Below are 20571 nucleotides of genomic sequence, written 5' to 3' on the forward strand. Positions count from 1 at the left end.
GATAATTATTGATTATTCCAAATTTTTTTCCCTGTCCCTAAAAATCATCTTTCATTTCAAAGTGTTTCTTTTTGAAGGTTTAAAATTCAATCACTCTTTGTCATCAGTATAAGCCAAACCACAGTAATAAAGCTGTCAAGTAAAGACTTTTAAGAATTTGGTGGAATAAAATTAAATAAAGCCTACATGGGTTTTCACCCTTTATGGGTTACACTCATAAAGAAAAAATAGCAAAGCATTTTTCAAAAACATAGAAGCAAAATTTGGGAAGAGTTCATCAAAGTAAGTTTTAGTAACTAAGCTAATGATAACTCCAGAGTTACACAAAAAATACTTAGACCACCACCTGACACATTAGTAAAATCAACATTTTATTAATCATTGGTTATTATTAGTCAATCAAGTAAACATATGCCAACTTCGTTTGAAAAGAAAAAAATGAGAAATAATTACCACAAAAGGGAAATATACTATAATTGAAAAACAAAATTCTGAATTTTGTAAATTCAGGTGAAAAGCAGAACTGATGGACAGATTAAGATTCCTCAATGACTGGGATACGTGCAGATCAAAATCCACACCTAGAAACAAACAATACAGGAGAAAACAAGCTAGAAATAGATCAAGAAGAGTCCATCTGCAGAAAGAAAAGGGTGCTTCAGAAAATGGAAGAGGACAGGAACACGGGCAGGAGTTAAAGGAATAACTGAAGTTTTTGGAGGAGGAATAATGCTGGTGGAGAAAAGGATGACCTCTGCATGGATACAAAAACTACACTAGCAAAAAAAACTTAACACGAAGTAGACTCTCAGTGAATGGCAGCTGTCCCCCTCCCCACTCCTTCTCATTCAGGAACAACCTAAAAGAAAGATGCTCAGGTACTTGAAGTAAAAGGACAGATTTTTTTTTTTTTAAGACTGCCAATAAGAGATAAATTTTGAAATTTGAGGCTAAGGATGACTTTGGACTCATTCTTTCACACTTTAGAAACGCTTAATGGAGAATCAATGTAAAGGTAGTAGGATGTAAAACACCCAGTCAAAATACTACTTTAAAAATTTTTTTATTTTGGGCAAAATACCACTTTTAGAGGTAGAATAATAGAGAAGGTGGAGGAAGAGAAGCTATAGGAACTGCCAAATTGTGGGCAAATCAATCTCTCTAAGTCAAAGTATACTCACATAAATTATATCTGTGGTAAAAAATAATTGAAGAATGCATATTAAACAACAGATTAGTAACTATTATAATTTGAGGAGACAGATCAGAAACAGATTTTCAATACACCACCAGCAAAGGATCAGTGAAGATGGCAGATAAAATTATTTCATAGAAAACAGAAAAAGAAGGTAAAAGATTCTGAAAATTAAGAATAATTAACCTGAAATACAACAGCAATCAAGGATAATGCTTTATCATGATAAATGAATATCATAAAAATGATAAAATTTAAAAATAGTATGAGAATTAGATCCTACAAATGTGTAACAGTGTAAAGGGTTTTAAAAAACTCAATGAAAGTGTGCAAATGTTATTGGTTCTCAGTAAGAACAAAAAGTAAGAGTGAGCACTTCAGTTCAGTTCAGTCACTCAGTCGTGTTCAACTCTTTGTGACCCCATGGACTGCAGCAAACTGGACTTCCCTGTCCATCACCAACTCCCAGAGTTTACTTAAACTCATGTCCACTGAGTGGGTGATGCCATCCAACCATCTCATCCTCTGTCGTCCCCTTCTCCTCCTGCCTTCAATCTTTCCCAGCATCAGGGTCTTTCTAAATGAGTCACTTCGCATGAGATGGCCAAAATGTTGGAGCTCCTTCAGCTTCAGCATCATCCTTCCAATGAATGGTCAGGACTGATTTCCTTTAGGATGGACTGGTTGGATCTCCATGCTGTCCAAGGGACTCTCAAGAGTCATCTCCAACACCACAGTTCAAAAGCATCAATTCTTTGGCACTCAGCTTTCTTTATAGTCCAACTCTCACATCCATACATGACTACTGGAAAAACCACAGCTTTGACTTGACAGACCTTTGTTGGCAAAGTAATGTCTCTGGTTTTTAATATGCTGTCAAGGTTGGTCATAACTTTTCTTCCAAGGAGCAAGTGTCTTTTAATTTCATGGCTGCAGTCCCCATCTGCAGTGATTTTAGAGACCAAAAAAATAAAGTTTCTCACTGTTTCCATTGTCTCCCCATCTATTTGCCACGGGGGAAGTGATGGGACCAGATGTCATGATCTTAGTTTTCTGAATGTTGAGTTTTAAGCCAACTTTTTCACTCCTCTTTCACTTTCATCAAGAGGCTCCTTAGTTCTTCATTTTCTGCCACAAGTGTGGTGTCATCTGCATATCTGAGGTTATTGACATTTCTCCTTGATTCCAGCTTGTGCTTCATCCAGTCCAGCATTTCTCATGATGTATTCTGCATATAAGCTAAATAAGCAGAGTGACCATATACAGCCTTGATGTACTCCTTTCCAAATTTGGAACCAGTCTGTTGTTCCATACCCAGTTCTAACTGTTGCTTCTTGACCTGCATACAAATTTCTCAAGAGGCAGATCAGGTGGTCTGGTATTGCCATCTCTTTAAGAATTTTCCACAGTTTGTTGTGATCCACACAGTCAAAGGTTTTGGCATAGTCAATAAAGCAGAAGTAGATGTTTTTCTGGAACTCTCTCGCTTTTTCAGTGATCCAACGGATGTTGGCAATTTGATCTCTGGTTCCTCTACCTTTTCTAAATCCAGCTTGAACACCTGGAAGTTCACAGTTCACATATTGTTGAATTCTGGCCTGGAGAATTTTGAGCATTACTTTGCTAGCGGGTGAGATGAGTACAACTGTGCGATAGTTTGAGCATTCTTTGGCGTTGCCTTTCTTTGGGATTGGAATGAACACTGACCTCTTCCAGTCCTGTGGCCACTGCTGACTTTCCCAAATTTGCTGGCATATTGACTGCAGCATTTTCACAGCATCATCTTTTAGGATTTCAAATAGCTCAATTGGAATCCCATCGCCTTCGCTAGATTTGTTCGTAGTGATGCTTCCTAAGGCCCACTTGACTTCGCATTCCAGGATGTCTGACTCTAGGTGAGTCATCACACCACTGTGGTTATCTGGGTCGTGAAGATCTTTTCTGTATAGTTTTCCTGTGTATTCTTGTCACCTCTTCCTAATATCTTCTGCTTCTGTTAGGTCCATACCATTTCTGTCCTTTATTGAGCCCATCTTTGCATGAAATGTTCCCTTGGTATCTCTAATTTTCTTGAAGAGATCTCTAGTCTTTCCCATTCTGTTGTTTTCCTCTATTTCTTAGCATTGATCACTGAGGAAGATTTTCTTATCTCCCTTTGCTATTCTTTGGAGCTCTGCATTCAAATGGGTATATCTTTCCTTTTCTCCTTTGCCTTTCACTTCTCTTCTTTTCACAGCTATTTGTAAGGCCTCCTGAGACAAACATTTTGCCTTTTTGCATTTCTTTTTCTTGGGGATGGTCTTCATCACTGCCTCCTGTACAGTGTCACAAACCTCTGTCCATAGTTTTTCAGGCACTCTGTCTATCACAGCTAATCCCTTGAATCTATTTGTCATTTCCACTGTATAATCAAGGGATTTGATTCGGGTCATATCTGAATGATCTAGTGGTTTTCCCTACTTTCTTCAATTTAAGTCTGAATTTTCCAATAAAGAGTTCATGATCTGAGCCACAGTCAGCTCCAGGTTTTGTTTTTACTGATTGTATAGAGCTTCTTCATCTTTGGCCCAAAGAATATAATCATTCTGATTTCGGTATTGACCATCTGGTGATGTCCATGTGTAGAGTCTTCTCTTGTGTTGTTGGAAGAGGGTGTTTGCTATGACCAGTGCGTTCTCTTGGCAAAACTCTATTAGCCTTTGCCCTGCTTCATTCCGTATTCGAAGGCCAAATTTGCCTGTTATTCCTGGTATTTCTTGACTTCCTACTTTCACATTCCAGTCTCCTATAATGAAAAAGACATCTTTAGGGGGTGTTAGTTCTAGAAGGTCTTGTAGGTCTTCATAGAACCATTCAACTTCAGCTTCTTCAGCGTTACTGGTTGGGGCATAGACTTGGATTACTGTGATATTGAATGGTTTGCCTTGGAAGTGAACAGAGATCATTCTGTCATTTTTGAGACTGTATCCAAGTACTGCATTTCGGACTCTTTTGTTGACTATGATGGCTACTCCATTTTTTCTAAGGGATTCTTGCCCACAGTAGTAGATATAATGGGCATCTGAATTAAATTCACCCATTCCAGTCCATTTTATTTGCTGATTTCTAAAATGTCGATTGTCATTCTTGCCAACTCCTGTTTGACCACTTTCAATTTGCCTTGATTCATGGACCTAACATTCCAGGTTCCTATGCAATACTGCTTTTTACAGCATCAGATTTTATTTCCATCACCAGTCATATCCACACCTGGGTGTTCTTTTTGCTTTGGCTTCATCTCTTCATTCTTCCTCTAGTTTTTTGTCCACTGATCTCCAGTAGCATGTTGGGCACCTACCGACCTGGGGAGTTCATCTTTCAGTGTCCTATCTTTTTGCCTTTTCATACTGTTCATGGGGTCCACAAGGCAAGAATACTAAAGTGGTTTGTCATTCACTTCTCCAGTGAACCACATTTTGTCAGAACTCTCCACCTATGACCTGTCCACCTTGGGTGGCCCTATATGGCATGGCATATGAGCCATAGAGACTTAGAGACTTTTAAAGCAACTGGACATTGCTGTCACGTTTTTATTGTATTTTACATGATACTGAGCCATGTTATGATGTTATGAATATTGATCTAAAAGATTGTGTGTGTGTGTATGTTTCTGACTCTTTGCAACACCATGGACTGTAGCCCTACAGGCTCCTCTGTCCATGTAATTCTCCAGGCAAGAACACTGGAGTGAGTTGCCATTTACTACTCCAGGGGATCTTCACGAACTGCGCCAGGCATCAAACCTGCATATCCTGTGTCTCCTGCACTGGTAGGCAGAGTCTTTATCCCTGCGCCACCTGGGAAGCAACTAAAAACTGGGGCACATCTAACTAGAGGAGCAGTGGGAGGATAAGTGTGTTGGACGTGGGAAGCGGTAGCAGGTTTATTTCATACATGGCTTTCGCTCCCCATATCTTCACCTGCAATTTCTCTTTACAGCTCTTCTTAGTGGGAGATGTGAATACAGACTGGCCTTAGAACCTGCTTTGGCCACTCGAATGTAGTACAGGTAGCATGACATTTTTTAGCCTAGTCTTAAAGGCTCCCTGCACACTTCTGCTCTCCTGAGGGATCCCTGCCTCTAGTATCTGATAAGTTGGGCTACTTTGTGGAGGGCAGAGACACTACACCGAACAAAGCCTAATTAGCTGGATTGTTCCAGCTGAAGCCATCCAAAGTACCCAGTCGAGGGTGGCAAAGCCTCCTGCCTCACCCACAGCTGACCATAGATACAAGAGTAAGCGCAGCAGAGATCAGTCTAGCTCTGTCCAGAACAGAAGAACCACACAGCTGACCCATGAATACATAAGCAATATGAACAGTTGCTGCTTGAAGCTGCTAAGCTTGGGACTTGTGTGACGCAGTAGTAGTGAATAGATGTAGGAAAACAGGTGTTAAAATCTCATCTTCCATTGTAAGAATAAAGTAGATAATAAACTTTAAAGACTCAGTAATAGCAATAAACATATTTCTTAATAAGAAGCATATTATTTAGAAATATCACAATAGAGAATATGAAATACTTCTACATACATTAAAAGTAATACTCTTCGGACTTCCCTGGTGGTCCAATGGTTAAGAATCTGTTTGCCAATGCAGGGGACACAGGTTCGATCCCTGGTCTGGGGAAATCCCACAGGCTTTGAGGCAACTAAGCCCCTGTGCCATAATCACTGAAGCCTGTGCACTGCAATGAAGAGCAGACTCCATTTGTCTCAACTAGAGAAAGCAAGCGCAGCAACAAAACCCCAGTGAAACCAAAATAAATATTTTTTCAACTTTTTAAAAACCATAAAAAAATTCTTCTTGTTTAGAAATACCACAATAAAAAACTAAAGTTATTGAAAGTGGGGGAATGTGAAGAATGAACATGAAGTGGACTGAGTAGTCAAAGAGGTCCTGTTTGTTTTTGATTAACCTTGTAGAACCAGTTGTTTTTCATTATATAAAACTATAACTTTGTTAAATAAAAAAATTTTAATTTTCTGTATTACATTTTCAGGCCACACACCACTAAAATTTGAAATTATTAAAGGACAAAAATAATTTAAGAAGATTCAGTTGCATGGCATTAAATCTCTTATTTTTGTCTTAATCAGAGGAAAAGTACAGAGCATCAGTCAGCAAATATAACCTGTGCTCCTACTAAGTGCTGAATGTTATGCTTGTTCTAGGGATGAAACATTGAATAAAACCCTCTAACTCAGAAAAACACATAAAATATAATCACTGCACAGTGGATTAGGTGCTAAAATAGTAATAAATGGAATATATAGATAAAACACTATATAGTAATAACTATGTGCGGGTTCTTTCTGATCACTTTATTATTTAATCCTCCATTTTACATGATGCGATGAGATAGTCTTCATTTTACGTATCTCCATTTTATAGAAAACGAAGAAACTGAGGCAGAGTTTCACTATGACCAAGTCAGAGTAGATAATGAAGCCTGTATATGAACCCTGACCAGCACTGAGCCACTATACAGTTGAGGAACACAAGGGAAGTCACTTAGCTCTGCAGGGGGAATCTTCAGAGTCCCGAGCAAAGAGCAGGACTCGCTAAGCAGAAGTGAGCAAGCTGTATGGATCCTTGGTCAGGCAGAATGTTAGGAGACACTGCTGGAAACGATTGGTTCCAGACTATGAAATAACAGAGGAAACTTACAGATAACGGGTAAAGGAGAGATACTGAGTAGGGGAAAGACATAATCATATGCATGGTTTTGAATGCGGCATCTGAATGGTGCCATCAAAAAGGATGTGCCCAATGGGCCACAGCGATAGTGGGTGAGAAGTGACAAGACCAGAATTAAAACCAAGGGTATGGCAGGAAAGAGGATAAGGGGATGATGGACTTCAGAGCTAAGTTGGAGGGTAAGATCATCATGGTTTGGTTTCTGAATAGCTCTGGAGCTGAAGATGAAGTCAAGGAAGACACTAGGGATGTAACAGACTTCTAGCTTGAGATGTGTGATAAATATCAGAAATTTTCTAGCAGTCATGTATGGATGTGAGAGTTGGACCACAAAGAAAGCTGAGTGCCAAAGAATTGATGATTTTAAACAGTGGTGTTGGAGAAGATTCTTGAGAGTCCCTTGGACTACAAGGAGATCCAACCAGTCCATCCCAAAGGAAATCAGTCCTGGGTGTTCATTGGAAGGACTGATGCTGAAGCTGAAGCTCCAATACTTTGGCCACCTGATGTGAAGAACTGAGTCACTGGAAAAGGCCCTGATGCTAGGAAAGATTGAAGGCAGGAGCAGAAGGGGACGACAGAGGATGAGATGGCTGGATGGCATCACTGATTCGATGGACATGAGTTTGAGCAAGCTCCAGGAGTTGGTGATGGACAGGGAGGCCTGGCCTGCTGCAGTCCATGAGGTTGCAAAGAGTTGGACACGACTGAGCGACTTAACTGAAGTTTAAGGAGGAATACTAGACGTCCAATTTGAGATTAGTTGAATTGAGGTTGCTTTGGGGCCATTTAGGTGTTTTATTCTGGCAAACAAAAGATGGCTCCCAATTTAGGAAGAAAAAGTGAGCCAAAGATATTTGGGAATCATATGTTTGAGAATCATAGGCGCTTCTTGAGGACAGAAGTCATTACTAATTTCCTCAGCATTTTGTCTTACATTGGAACGTTATAGCACTCAGTAATCAACAACTTAAAACATAAATACAGTTTTTAAATTACATGAGATGGTCTGTAGAAGAAAATATTATTATTATGAACACCTATATTTAGGGGAACTAAATTTTGAATGATTCTGGTCTACATGCAGTCACATTTGTGCTCACTGCATCAGAAAATACAAAGAAAGAGAACATAATTATGTTTCTATTTAAAATGAAGATGAGAGACTTCCCTGGTTAAGACTCCATGCTCCCAACTAGGGAACTTGGGTTTGAACCCTGGTCAGGGAACTAGATCCCACATGCCATTCTCATACCACAGCTAAAGATTCTGCATGCTGCAACTAAAAAAAAAATCCCTCATGTGGCAACTAAGACCTACTGTAGTCAAATAAATAAATATTTTTAAAAATAAAATGAAGCTTAGTCTGATGAAAACAGAAAAAGGGAAATCAAAGTAAGAGCAGAAATGGAGAAAGTGAAAAAACAGTATGAACAAGAAAACAATTTGAAAGTAAAAAAAGCTGAATTCATTAATAAAATTAATTTGAAAAGCAAAACAGGAAATGGTAAGATTTCATTACTATAGAAGATAATTTAAACTGGGTGAAATTATCCTTAGCTTCAGTTCAGTCGCTCAGTCGTGTCTGACTCTTTGCAACCCCATGAATCGCAGCACCCAGGCCTCCTTGTCCATCACCAACTCCCGGAGTTCACTCAGACTCATGTCCATCGAGTCAGTGATGCCATCCAGCCATCTCATCCTCTGTCGTCCCCTTCTCCTCCTGCCCCCAATCCCTCCCAGCATCATGCCAGTAAATTTTTTAATGTGGAAATAGATAACAATTTGTAAATTAAAATATAAAAATCCACTTCTGAAAGAAACCAAGTACAAGATCAAGTACACATAAGTCAGAGAGAAAATGCCACCTACACTGAAGATGCAGGCCCGGCTGCTGACGTGACCTTTGCAGGTATTATTTTCTGTAACAGGAACCCCATCCACACTGACTCTAACAGTGTAGGAATCTTCTGGCATTGCTCTGGAAAGCAAATGGAAAACACATACAGAATGCAAAAGTCTGTTACTTAATGTATAGCATTCATGAAAAATACCATCCCAGACTACATGTCATTTTGGTAAAAAAAAAAAAAAAAAGTGTCTGAAATTCTAACTGTGTATGTGTGTGCGTGCATGCTAAGTTGCTGTTGTACAACTGTGCTATTGTAGAATTAAATTCAAAATTAATTGTGCTTCTGTGCAATTCACTTCTATATTATGGAAAGATGCTCTCCATCCTGAACTCTGTACTGCAAATTCTCACATCATAGATCTCAGGCAAATGCTTATTCTGACCAATGCACTGGTTATTGAGAAGAAAAACAATAATAACAATCATTTAAAATTGTAACATATCACGTTGGTACAATTATTTTATACTTTGCTTTTTAAAAAGTTTTAATCATGTTTCTCTCTAAGTAAGCTGCAAAACATCAACAAGCCTAATACGGATAGAATCCTCTGGAATACAGGCTACCTGTCTCAGTATTCAAAGTGGCCATTTAAAATGATTAATTTTTCTCCTAAGTAGCTAATAACAAACATCAATTTGAGTTGATAGTAAAGAACTTGAAATGTCAATCTACAAAATGATCATCTTTAATCTTAATGAGTGTGTCAAGATTCTGAACAAAATTAATCAAACCAGACAGGAAGGTATAATTTTGATATTTTGAGGAGCATCATTGCAATTTAATAGTGGCCATTTATCTTCTAAAAGAGATCAATAATGATTAGATAATAGCTCTAATAACCTGGGAAAGGATATAGAACACATTTTGATCATGCCAGTATGTGGAAAGAGTACTACAAGTGAATATAATAAAGATATAAAATGGTCTAAACATCATGAAGTCAAAAATAATAACTGATAATCAGAAAAATATTATTGTAATTGCCAGAGTGACTAAACTATTATAAAAATAATATGTATAACTGTGGTTCTGATATGATGAAAATGATGTTATTAAAGACACTTTACAACATACCTAGTATAACATGTAATATGGGTTGAATGACTTGAATCTTTTTCTACATCACAAGAAATTGATCGGAAAGAAGAAATTAATTGCACTCTGTTTCCCAATTCAGCATTGTCAACTCCATAGTCAAACTGGTTTGCTTGAGCAAAACCTGGAAGAGTAAAAACACTCAATTATTACTAACGGAACTCTGTTTTCAAAGATCTAACAATTATCATTTTGTGTTGAATCACCAAATGAATAAGGAAGAGTATTGATGTAAGCAGTTAATCTACATTTACCCTTGTGATTGCAACCCTCTTTGAAAACATAAAAATTAGCCTATAATTAATGAATTCATAAAAGCAATGCTTGCAAATCTATTATGTCTATTATCTATTAAAGGCATTGGAATCAAATGGCTTATATCGTACTAATGGGAGAGATGGGTAAAGAAATAGAGAATATACAAATACATACCACCAGATGTTGTATCTGGTGGTGATAACTACTATGAAAACAGCAGGCAAAGGGGCACAGCAAGATCAGACAAAGTGAACAGGATTTTATAAGGCGTGGGGTCTTTACCTTGAGTACCTATAAAGCAAAATCTGAGGTAAGGACTTGCAAGTAGAGAGTTTGAGAGTTAATCCCTTAGGAACAAGAGAGAAGAAAACCTGGACTCCACTGAAGGCAGCTGGGGCTCAATCTTGCTGGGAAAGACTTTTAAGGAAAACACAGATAGCCTCTCAGAAGCAAAGAATCAACGAGAAGAAGCGTATATTCATCGAATTCTCTCCCATTCACTGAGGGTTCCCCATGGGGGAAATGGTTTTTCCTGCACCTTCAGGCTGCACATAGGTACATGCCATCTAGGTTCCAACGCCACTGCATCCAAGAAGCCCTGGGACAAAGACACACTGTGGGGCCTGGTGGTGAGAGCTGGAAGCGTGGACTGAGTCAGGGTACACAGGGACGTTTTGCCACAGCTGTGGCTAGAATAAGAGGTGGGAACCAGGATGTGCGGCTGAGTAACAAAGGCATCTGACAGAGTTGACTCCTTGTGCCATACAGATATGCTCATGAATGCTAAGTCACTTCAGTCATGTCTGACTCTCGGCAACCCTATGGACTGTAGCCTGCCAGGCTCCTCTGTCCATGGAATTCTCCAGGTAAGAATACTGGAATGCCCTGCTATGCCCTTCTCCAGTGGAACTTCCCGATCCAGGGATCGAACCCATGTCTCTTACGTCTCCTGCATGGGCAAGTGGGTTGTTTACTGCTAGTGCCACCTGGGAAGCCCACAGATATGCTTAGACCCTACATTTGAAGTAGACTGCATTATCAAGTCTACCAGACAGTGGTCAGCTAAGAGCTCTGTTAAAGATGTAATAGAGGGACTTTCCTGGTGATCCAGTGGTTAAGAATTCATCATCCAGTGCAAGGTACGTGGGTTCAATCCCTGGTCAGGAAACTAAGATCACATCTGCCTTGGGGCAACTAAGACCTAATGCAGTCAAATAAAAAAATAAAACATTTTCTAAAAGATTTAACACAACAGGGTTAATGGGACAAGCAACAGGCCTCCCGGGCCCTGAGGCTACAACTGATACTTGTTTGACCTCTCTCAGCCACTGTACTTTCCCTACCCATATGCCAGAACTTCAGCTAATGGAGTGATGCTAACCTTTATCCTGAGGATCTGAGCCCTTGGTTTTCTTCCCCACGTGTGGTTGTGGCTGTCTCCTATGCCTATTGACAGTTATCACTGCACACGGAAGCCAAGAGACGCCCCAAGAATACCACAAATTCCAGACACACTCCTCCCTCTCTGTATTAAGGAAAAGCAACCTTGCCTCTTCAGGATCATCAGAACTGACTATCTCTAGCAGTCCACCGCTTACGTTTGCTGAATTCAAACTGACAGGATAGTAGCAGTAGTTTCAGTTCAGTGGAACCCAGACTGGGATCCCTGCCAGAAGCATCTTCTATCTGGAAACTCAGACCCAGAACCCAGCAGAACCTCAAATTGCAAGAACAGAAAGCACAGATTCAATCTTTTGATGACTGGAAGTGATAAGGACAGGGAGTAACCCTTCATTCCCAGCTCCATGTATCCATCTGTTGGGAAACAACAGTTCGGATCTGCCACTGGCTCAGTGCCTATGGCTCTGATGACAGACAGTGTCCCACCTCACAGGATGTTGTTCCCAAGCTGGGCTCTAAGTCTTGCCAGCTGTGGGCTGTTCCATCATTCTGTTAGGCCACATGTTTCAGGAAGACGCAAGGTTCATGGTCATGTGTCCAATATCACAACTTTTCACGATAAAATATGTTCCTTGTTTTGAGGTCCTATCTTGTGAAATATTATGGCTCTTAATGGAATTTCATGGTATTTTGTGGAATTATACTCTCAGAAGATGAGGCCAGCAAAGGCACTGTGGAAAGAGAAGGCAAAAGCCTTCTGTGGAGCGGGTGTCAGTACCAGGAATAATGAATCTCTGCTTGTCCACGAGGGAAGGAAAGTGACGCAGCTGACATGACTGAGTGGCTGGGTGGACTTCTTGAGGATGGTCCCTACTGAGACTACCCTACGTGCTAGTCTCTGCTACTGACAGGGCAGGTAGTCAGCAGCAGCAGTAGGCAGCTCAGTGTTGATGAAAAGAGGTTCCTAGTGTTGGCCCACGCATAGCCTTCCCCCACGGCCCTCTGTTCATAGGTCATTGGACAAGCACTCAAGTAGTGAAGGAGAGAAGCTTCTGAACGAGTCATCTAGTCAACCCAGTCGTTCTGCTGTCTCTGTCTTGTGGAAATTAACTTGAGATCTGCAGGTTTGCAGCCCTGCCTTGTGGCTCAGATGGTTAAGAATCTGCCTACAGTGTGGGAGACCTGGGTTCAATCCCTGGGTCACTGTGTCAGGTTCATCAAATGGCAGAGCCATAAACTACAGCTGTGGGAACACTGCATGCTAGGGGACAGTGCTGTTTACAGGAAAGGGCGTCTGGACCCTGACATCCTGGGTTGGAATCCCAGCTTCAGCAATTCCTTGCTGTCTGAACTTGAGCATTAGCTTTAGACATAAACGCAGTTAGTCATTTTTCAGCAGAAAAATGACAATAATCTACTTAGCAGGAATTATCAGGAAGACTAAATGAGGCCTTATATATAGTACTTAACATGGTGCCTGGCTCCTAGGTTAAGAGCTCAATTGATAAATACTCAGTTGATATATACTATATTTTAAGTCGGCTTCCCAGGTGGCTTTTAGTGGTAAAGAACCCACCTGTCAACACAGGAGGCATAAGAGATGCAGGTTTGATCCCTGGGTTGGGAAGATCCCCTAGATGGGGAAATGGCGACCCACTCCAGTATTTTGCCTGGAAAATTCCATGGACAGAGGAGCCTGCAGGCTATGGTCCATAGGTCACAAAGAGTCAAATACAACTAAAGCAACTTAGCGTGCATACAAAGTCACAAAATATTATAGTCATTATTAGTGAATATTAATATCCTTTTAAAAAAATAACAGAACAAATAAGTAAGAGGCCAGGATCTGAACCACGGCTGTGATGCCAACCTGGCACCCTTGTGATGTTCAGAGAAAAATAATATTTAAAAATGCACATTACAAAGCCATTCCCAGTTATCCAATGTAAGTTCCTCTAGAACCTATGTTCTTAGCTTAGAAACAGTAAGCAGAAACTAGGTAGAAAAAGTAGGTAGGTAGGTAGAAAAAGTAAGCAGAAACTAAACAAAGGGTGGGATTTTAATAAACTTCTTCTCTTCTTCTAAGCTTAAAACTTCACCAAATTGGACTCATCCAATGTAGGTTAAAATACAAACATATCAATTTGACATGTGAAAGATACTTGCATTGAGTTTGCAATCTAGGAAGGCAGTTACTGCTCAAATGGAATTTTGAGAGGATACATGAAAACAGAAAAGCAAACTACTTGCAAAGCCACTTTTTCCTTTTGCCAATTTCTGCTTATCTCTGTTCTTCACATTGAGTTTGGAACACATAGATGGGCTGCTGGCCACTAACTAAAGAACAGAGTTTTACTTGTGGTGTGGCTCAGGATGAGATATGTGTATTTATTTTCCTGTTAGGCACATGTCACATCAATGATATGGTAATGTGGATAATGTTTTTCAGCATTTCTATGACAAATACAAATCTAAAAAATAACACCAACAAAAGATGATATTGTTTTTAGCTTAGGAATTGTTTCAATGTGTTTTATATATTATAACTTATTAGCTACTTCCAAAGAGTTAAAAGGAAATAGAAAAGAATCAGCTTAAGTATAATTCTAAGTCAGTCACTGGGTATAAAGAAGATACCTTTGGAAGTACTCCAAAGCATAAAGATTACATGAAGGGTTGGGTGTACCCTGGAAACAGAAAAGGTGGAGGCTTCAGATGGAAATTCCTGACATGTTGATGTATTTTTTTCCTTTTTTCAGAAGAACTGGAGACAAGACTAGCCAGGCACGCAGTCCTGGGTCTCCTGATAGCAGCCTGTGCTACTATGATGAAAAATGCGTGTGCTGTCACAGCCAGCAGTTGGCATGTACCATGCAGGCTGTTTTGATTCCTCTGGTTTAAAAAATAAAAAAATCAGGGTTGAGAAAGTACAAACCCACTTAAAATCTGTAACATTAAAAACAATGGGAAAAATGATGCAGTGTGATGGAGGAGAACTTCTAAAGAAGAAAACCATCCCTAAAACATAAATGCAAAAGAATAATAAAAATAAAATGTCTCTAATTTATGGAGCAGATATTATATACCAGTGCCTTAGCTACATCGTCCTTTTCAATATTCACGATAGCCCCAACAGGTAGGAATTAATAGCCCGTTTCATTGATGAGGAAGCCGAGGCTTAGATAAGAAACTTGCCCCAGTCCCCTAGCGGGAAGTGGCAAAGTTGGAGCTGAAAGCCAGTTGAACCTGACTAAAGTCTATGTGCTTTCCATAATATTATAAAGCTTATATAATTCAGCACTTCAGTTAAACAAAAATATACCTGCTAGACATTGTAATAAGGGAATATCTAGAAAACAACAAAAGTAAAATGTTATACCTTCCAATTGATTTTTTTAACAAAGAGAAATATCAAGGAAGACAATTGAGAAATACAAGGAATGAACATCAAGAAATAAACACAATAAAGTTAGAAACACTCCAGAACTTATCAAAATGATAACACTCCTCATTAAATCAGCCATCTTAGAAGGAGATACAATGATTTCTACAATTTTGCCGCTGCTCAAAACACTTACTTGGGCAGCATAATTATAAAACTGTATAACTTTGACTCCTGAAGATAGACTTTAGAAGAAAGTAAAACACTAGCAAATTTTTACCTGTAAAGTTCATTATGTGTGGAAATATACAAAAGCCATTTGGATACCAAAAATATACTAACAATAGATCTTTCTGGAAGGTGGAATTTCAGAGAATTCAAGTTAAATATTTCTATATTTAGTTTTTCATCGTGACCACTACAAAAATTTTAAAAGTTATATGGGACCAACATTTAGGTGATCAAGTATTTAAAAAGCCATTACCAACATTTAGGTGATAGAGTATTTAAAATCCCATTAGAAGGTATTCTTTTGTGATTAATAAATTATCTCTGTATTCAATTCTAAACATGGAGTCTGGGTCAGACACAACACTAACAGGTTAAAGTAGTTACTCCAAATAAATTTTGTTCAAGTACCACATTCACGTAGCCTTGGAGGTCTGGTGTGTTTTGTAAATTCATTATCATTACCTTAGACACAGTCTATATATATCATTGCTCCCCAAACAGTATTTAGACCCACCTTTGAGAAAGACATTAGGTATCACAATTTTAGTCACCTACTGTGTGTGGTTAAAGCAAGGCGAGGGAAGACATATCAGAGTAGGCAGACGTATCTGCAATTCAAATAGGATTTAACTATTTTATAATTCTTGGCCAGAAGCATCCAGAAATACAGATTGATGGGAAAACTAGAAGAAATACAAATTCATCATGACATTTTGTGCTTCATAAGTAAGAGGACTACTCCTGAGACTCAGAAAGTTTACCAAAGAGAAAAGGTTATAGCTGGATTAATAAGGATGTTCCTCCAAAATGCCTTAAGAATGGAATGGTTTGTTTTGTTTTTCCCTATTTCTAACTAGGGATGATCTGAGTCTATGTAACTAAACTCAAGCCATGGTTTCTGGATGATAAAAAGTATGTGTCCTAAGCCGCTTCAGTGGCATCCAACTCTTTGTGACCCTGTGGACCACAGCCCAGCAGGCTCCTCTCTCCATGGGATTCTCCAGGCAAGAATACTGTAGTGGGTGGCCGTGCCCTCCTCCAGGGGGATCTTCCCAACCCAGGGGGATTAAAACCCTGTCTCTTACGTCTCCTGCATTGGCAGGCAGGTTCTTTACCACTAGCACCACCTCGGAAGCCCACAGAAAAGGTGTAGGTGTTTATTTATTTATTTTTAATTGGAGGTAACTGCTTTATAATGCAGAGAAGGCAATGGCACCCCACTCCAGTACTTTTGCCTAGAAAATCCCATGGATGGAGGAGCCTGGTAGGCTGCAGTCCATGGGGTCGCTAGAGTCAGACACGACTGAGCGACTTCACTTTCACTTTTTACTTTCATGCATTGGAGAAGTAAATGGCAACCCACTCCAGTGTTCTTGCCTGGAGAATCCCAAGGACGGGGAAGCCTAGTGGGCTGCCGTCTATAGGGTCGCACAGAGTTGGACACGACTGAAGCGACTTAGCAGCAACAGCAGCTTTATAATGTGTTGGTTTCTGCTGTGCAACATCACAAATCAGTCATAATTATATATATATATAAGTAAATAAGTGTTAGTCGCTCAGTCGTGCCCGACTCTTTGCGACCCCATGGACTGCAGTCCACCAGGCTCCTCTGTCCATGAGATTGTCCAGGCAAGGATACTGGCGTAGGTTGCCATTTCCTTCTCCAGGGGATCTTCCCAATCCAGGGATCGAACCCCGGTCTCCTGCACTGCAGGCAAATTCTTTACCGACTGAGCTACAAAGGAAGCCCTATACACACACACACACACACACACACACACACACACACACACACACACACACACACACATATCCCTCTCTCTTGAGTCTCCCACCCACCCCCATCCTACCCTTAGGTAGTCACAGAGCACCAGGCTGGGCTCCCTGTGTGAATATAGCAGCTTCCCACTTTTGCGGCAGAAGGAAATAGCTGAGCGGTTTTATTGTTTTGTTTTGTTTCGGGTGCTTCTCTCATGGCATCTAAATCTCTGTTAAAAATCCAGCACTATCTAAGAAATACTAACAATAAATATTATAAGGGACCTATGGATAAAGACATTTTAAAAAGTCTTTAACAAACACATTGTCTCCAGGTGTCTAACTCTTAAAACAAACAAACAAACAAACACACACACTTTAATCCAAAATGTACTGTTCACAATTTAGAGGCACAAACCATTTCAAGTACACCCGAGAGATTAAAATTCTACAGAAATTTTACTTAGAAATATTGAAAGACACTTCAATACAGATGACAGAATTGTTAAATATCTTGCTTTGTTAATTCTCTGACTCCAAAAAAATCCCATTGCACTTTTTATTTTAAAGACTAAATAAAAGTTTTTATTAATATTCTTTAAAAACCTTTCTTTCCCATCCTTCAAAAATTCATAACTATCTGAATACTACCATCATTTAGATTGTAAAGGCTGAATGGCTAAATGAACCATGTATTTCTATTTAACTCAAGAAACAGTTGCTCATTAAATATATTTGGTAATTGCCTACTTTGTTTCCATCCCAAGACCAGGCAAGGAGAAAGTCATACATAACCCATGTTCTGATGAAGTATATGATAAGGATTGCGTGGCAGAAGAAGGGATCCAAAGCTTTGCTTTCAACTGTCTTTTTCCCTTCATAACCATTCTACTTCTCCATCATACCTCCTTACTAACATCCTACTCCCTCGAACTCCACAAATATTTTATTTAATATAAAAATAAATGCTATTAGACCCATGAGGAACAAAGTAGGTAATGCAGAGTTGGGTTACAGATGTTCCTTTCAATTCAGTCATTATAGTCCAGATCCTGGAGTTAAACAAGTAATTATAATACAAATTCAGATTGTCAGGTTGATAGAGACTCTCTGGGGTTTCATTAGGTGTCAAAGAGGATAGAGTTTTCCTACTCTGGCCAAATAGAAAAGCAACTCTAGTGGATTTAGAAGAGGAAAAAAATCAATCTCTAAATGTGAAAGTCTTTAAAATACCTCAACCTTGGTGAAAAATAAAAGGCAACCGTACCTTCTCCTTTGATAGTCAGCCTTGTTGCTCCATTTATGCTGCCATATTTAGGTATTATTTCTGTGATTTTGGGAATTATTTTAGAGCCATCTGAAAGATATGAAAGTACAGTAGAAGTAAAAGCCTAAAGTACGTCATTTCAGCATCAAATGTTATGTTACAAATTACAATGGTATAAGAAAATCATCATGGAGATTACAGGACAGAAAGTAAATACACTTATGTTTTATTTTTGGTTCTATTCCTAACCAATGACCAGACAGGGAGTTAAGTCTTTAACTTAGTTAATACTCATTGGCTTCATGTAGAGCACTATCTTACCTGCTACAAAGAGGAATAATACATGATCATTTTCAGCATTCGTACCTATCATATTAAACATTTATTAGACCCTTAATTGCATATAGAGCTCTGCTAGATATAGTCAGTTTCATAACTACAGCTATCAGCCCACACGAGCAGCAGACAAGGCTGGAGAAACAGCTCTGTGGAGAATATGGTCATTATCAAAACCCCTAAGAAATGCATAGCCTGGTAAGTTGAAAGAATAGTCCAGGTACAGAAAGGAATGGTGTGTTTTAAGAAGAAACTGTTTTCTGTGACAGAGTTAAGACTTCAGGGAAGATCATTTCTGAAACTTTCTGATAATAGTGAGTTCTCAATGTAAAGGTCACTAGTTCATTCAATAAACAGTGTTAGGCTCCTGGGCATTGACAAATGTGTGGCATTCCCAACTTTTCCAAAAGCTCAACTTGTAGAGTGACAGAAGAGAGCACAGGGGTGACATGAGTAAGAAGGGGGTATTTCATCCACACTGCTTGGGTCATACTGGCTTTTTGAAAAAAGAATGTAGCTGCTGCACCTGGGAGAGCAAACACGGATTAGCTAGACTGGACAAACCGGGGGCAAGGTAGACTTCTAGGCCAAGACAGGTGCCTCTGCAAACACAGGGATGAGTGAGCAGTTTCTTTGGGGAACTGGAATTCATGCTTCAAAATAACTCAAAAGTTACAGGATGGCTTAAGGGATTTATTTTCTGCTTAAACTGTACTGGTAATTATTTAGTCCAGTAACAAATTCTCAGAATAGGTGGGAAAAGTTAAGTGATACAAAGAAAAGCCACAGATGTTTGAAATGGACGACTGAGAAAAAGTTTAAAAATTATGATTTAATTCATTCCTGCCTGAGAAAAGTTTAGTGTGGACTTCACCTACAGTGGCAAAAGCTCTCCACCATAAAGAAGACTGCCTCCCCGCTCCAAGACCCAATGACTGTCCCTGACGTCTGTCTTTGTCAAGAGTTTCAAGGCCACTCCTGCTTCAGGCACATTTGTAACCTGGAGCAGTCCACAGCCAGGAGTAGGAAACTCCAGTGAACAGGCTGGATCCTATCTCCTAGATGCACTGCTTCTCACCTATCTCAGGTTCATCCTTCCCGTTATCTCCACCGCCAACTCCAGTTTCTTATCTTATCAAGTCTCGTCCCAGCCCTCTCTTGGGTATTAGTTGAAGGCACAGGGCAGCTGCCCCTGGAAATGACTGACACCCGCCACAAAGACCCATTCCTGTCCTACTGGGAGACTCTGTCCTTCTTTAATGGAGAAGGGACCCAAAAATGGAGAAGAGGGGGGTCGGATTGTGTCCTCCTCCCCCAGCCAAGTGAAAAAGGTGAGGTTTTAGTTCTTCAGTCGTGTCCGACTCTACGACCGCATGCACTGAAGCCCATCAGGTTCCCCCGTCTATGGGATTCTCCAGGCAAGAATACTGGAGTGGGTTGCCATACCCTTTTCCAGGGGATCTTCCCGACCCAGGTCTCCCGCATTGCAGGCGGGGTCTTTACCGTCTGAGGCAACAGGGAAGCCCACCCGCAGCCAAATTGCAGTCTATTTTTCAACTGAGTCACCACGGATGAAAGGCGTGAGGTTCCATAATTCAAACAGCACCTCTGACGGCAAGAGCAATCTGTCTTCGTATGTCTTTCTGTGACTGCGTGTCTGTCTGTCTCAGGCTAATCCTGCGTCCCAGGATTACTAAACCTAGTCCCCAGTATCGCCATGCAGTTGCGCACCCTCAGCCTTGACCTAGGCAGGAGCCAGGCGGTGCCGCCCCTCCCCGGACCTCGGGAGCGTCTACACCAAACTCTCCTGCTTGCCTCCCTGGTGCCCCAACTGAGTTACCTGCGCGGGGCTCTACGATGCTCAGGAGCAGCCCCCAGAGGCCGCAGGTCCCCCAAAGCCACAGGTGTCCCATTGCAGCGCTAGAGGCACAGGGTCCACGCCCGCTACTCGCCTGCAGCTCGGCCAGCGCCGCGCTCAGCCCGCTAGCGCGCCCGC

General features: G+C 40.3%; 1 protein-coding gene across 2 annotated transcripts in view; it reads right to left on the reverse strand.

Moving 5' to 3' along the window:
- Window positions 1-20571, reverse strand: part of PKHD1L1 (PKHD1 like 1) — a 186343-nt gene extending 165772 nt beyond the window's left edge. For both annotated transcript variants that reach the window (XM_070802786.1, XM_070802787.1), the window contains exons 1-4: window positions 20416-20571; window positions 18240-18329; window positions 9922-10066; window positions 8807-8915 (exon numbers count right to left, since the gene is read on the reverse strand). In XM_070802786.1, coding sequence (XP_070658887.1) covers window positions 8807-8915; window positions 9922-10066; window positions 18240-18329; window positions 20416-20488 — 417 coding nt within the window. In that variant the 5' untranslated portion in view covers window positions 20489-20571. The remainder of the gene's footprint in view (window positions 1-8806; window positions 8916-9921; window positions 10067-18239; window positions 18330-20415) is intronic.

Source organism: Bos indicus, chromosome 14, assembly GCF_029378745.1.
Source record: "Bos indicus isolate NIAB-ARS_2022 breed Sahiwal x Tharparkar chromosome 14, NIAB-ARS_B.indTharparkar_mat_pri_1.0, whole genome shotgun sequence".
NCBI classification, from domain to species: domain Eukaryota; kingdom Metazoa; phylum Chordata; class Mammalia; order Artiodactyla; family Bovidae; genus Bos; species Bos indicus.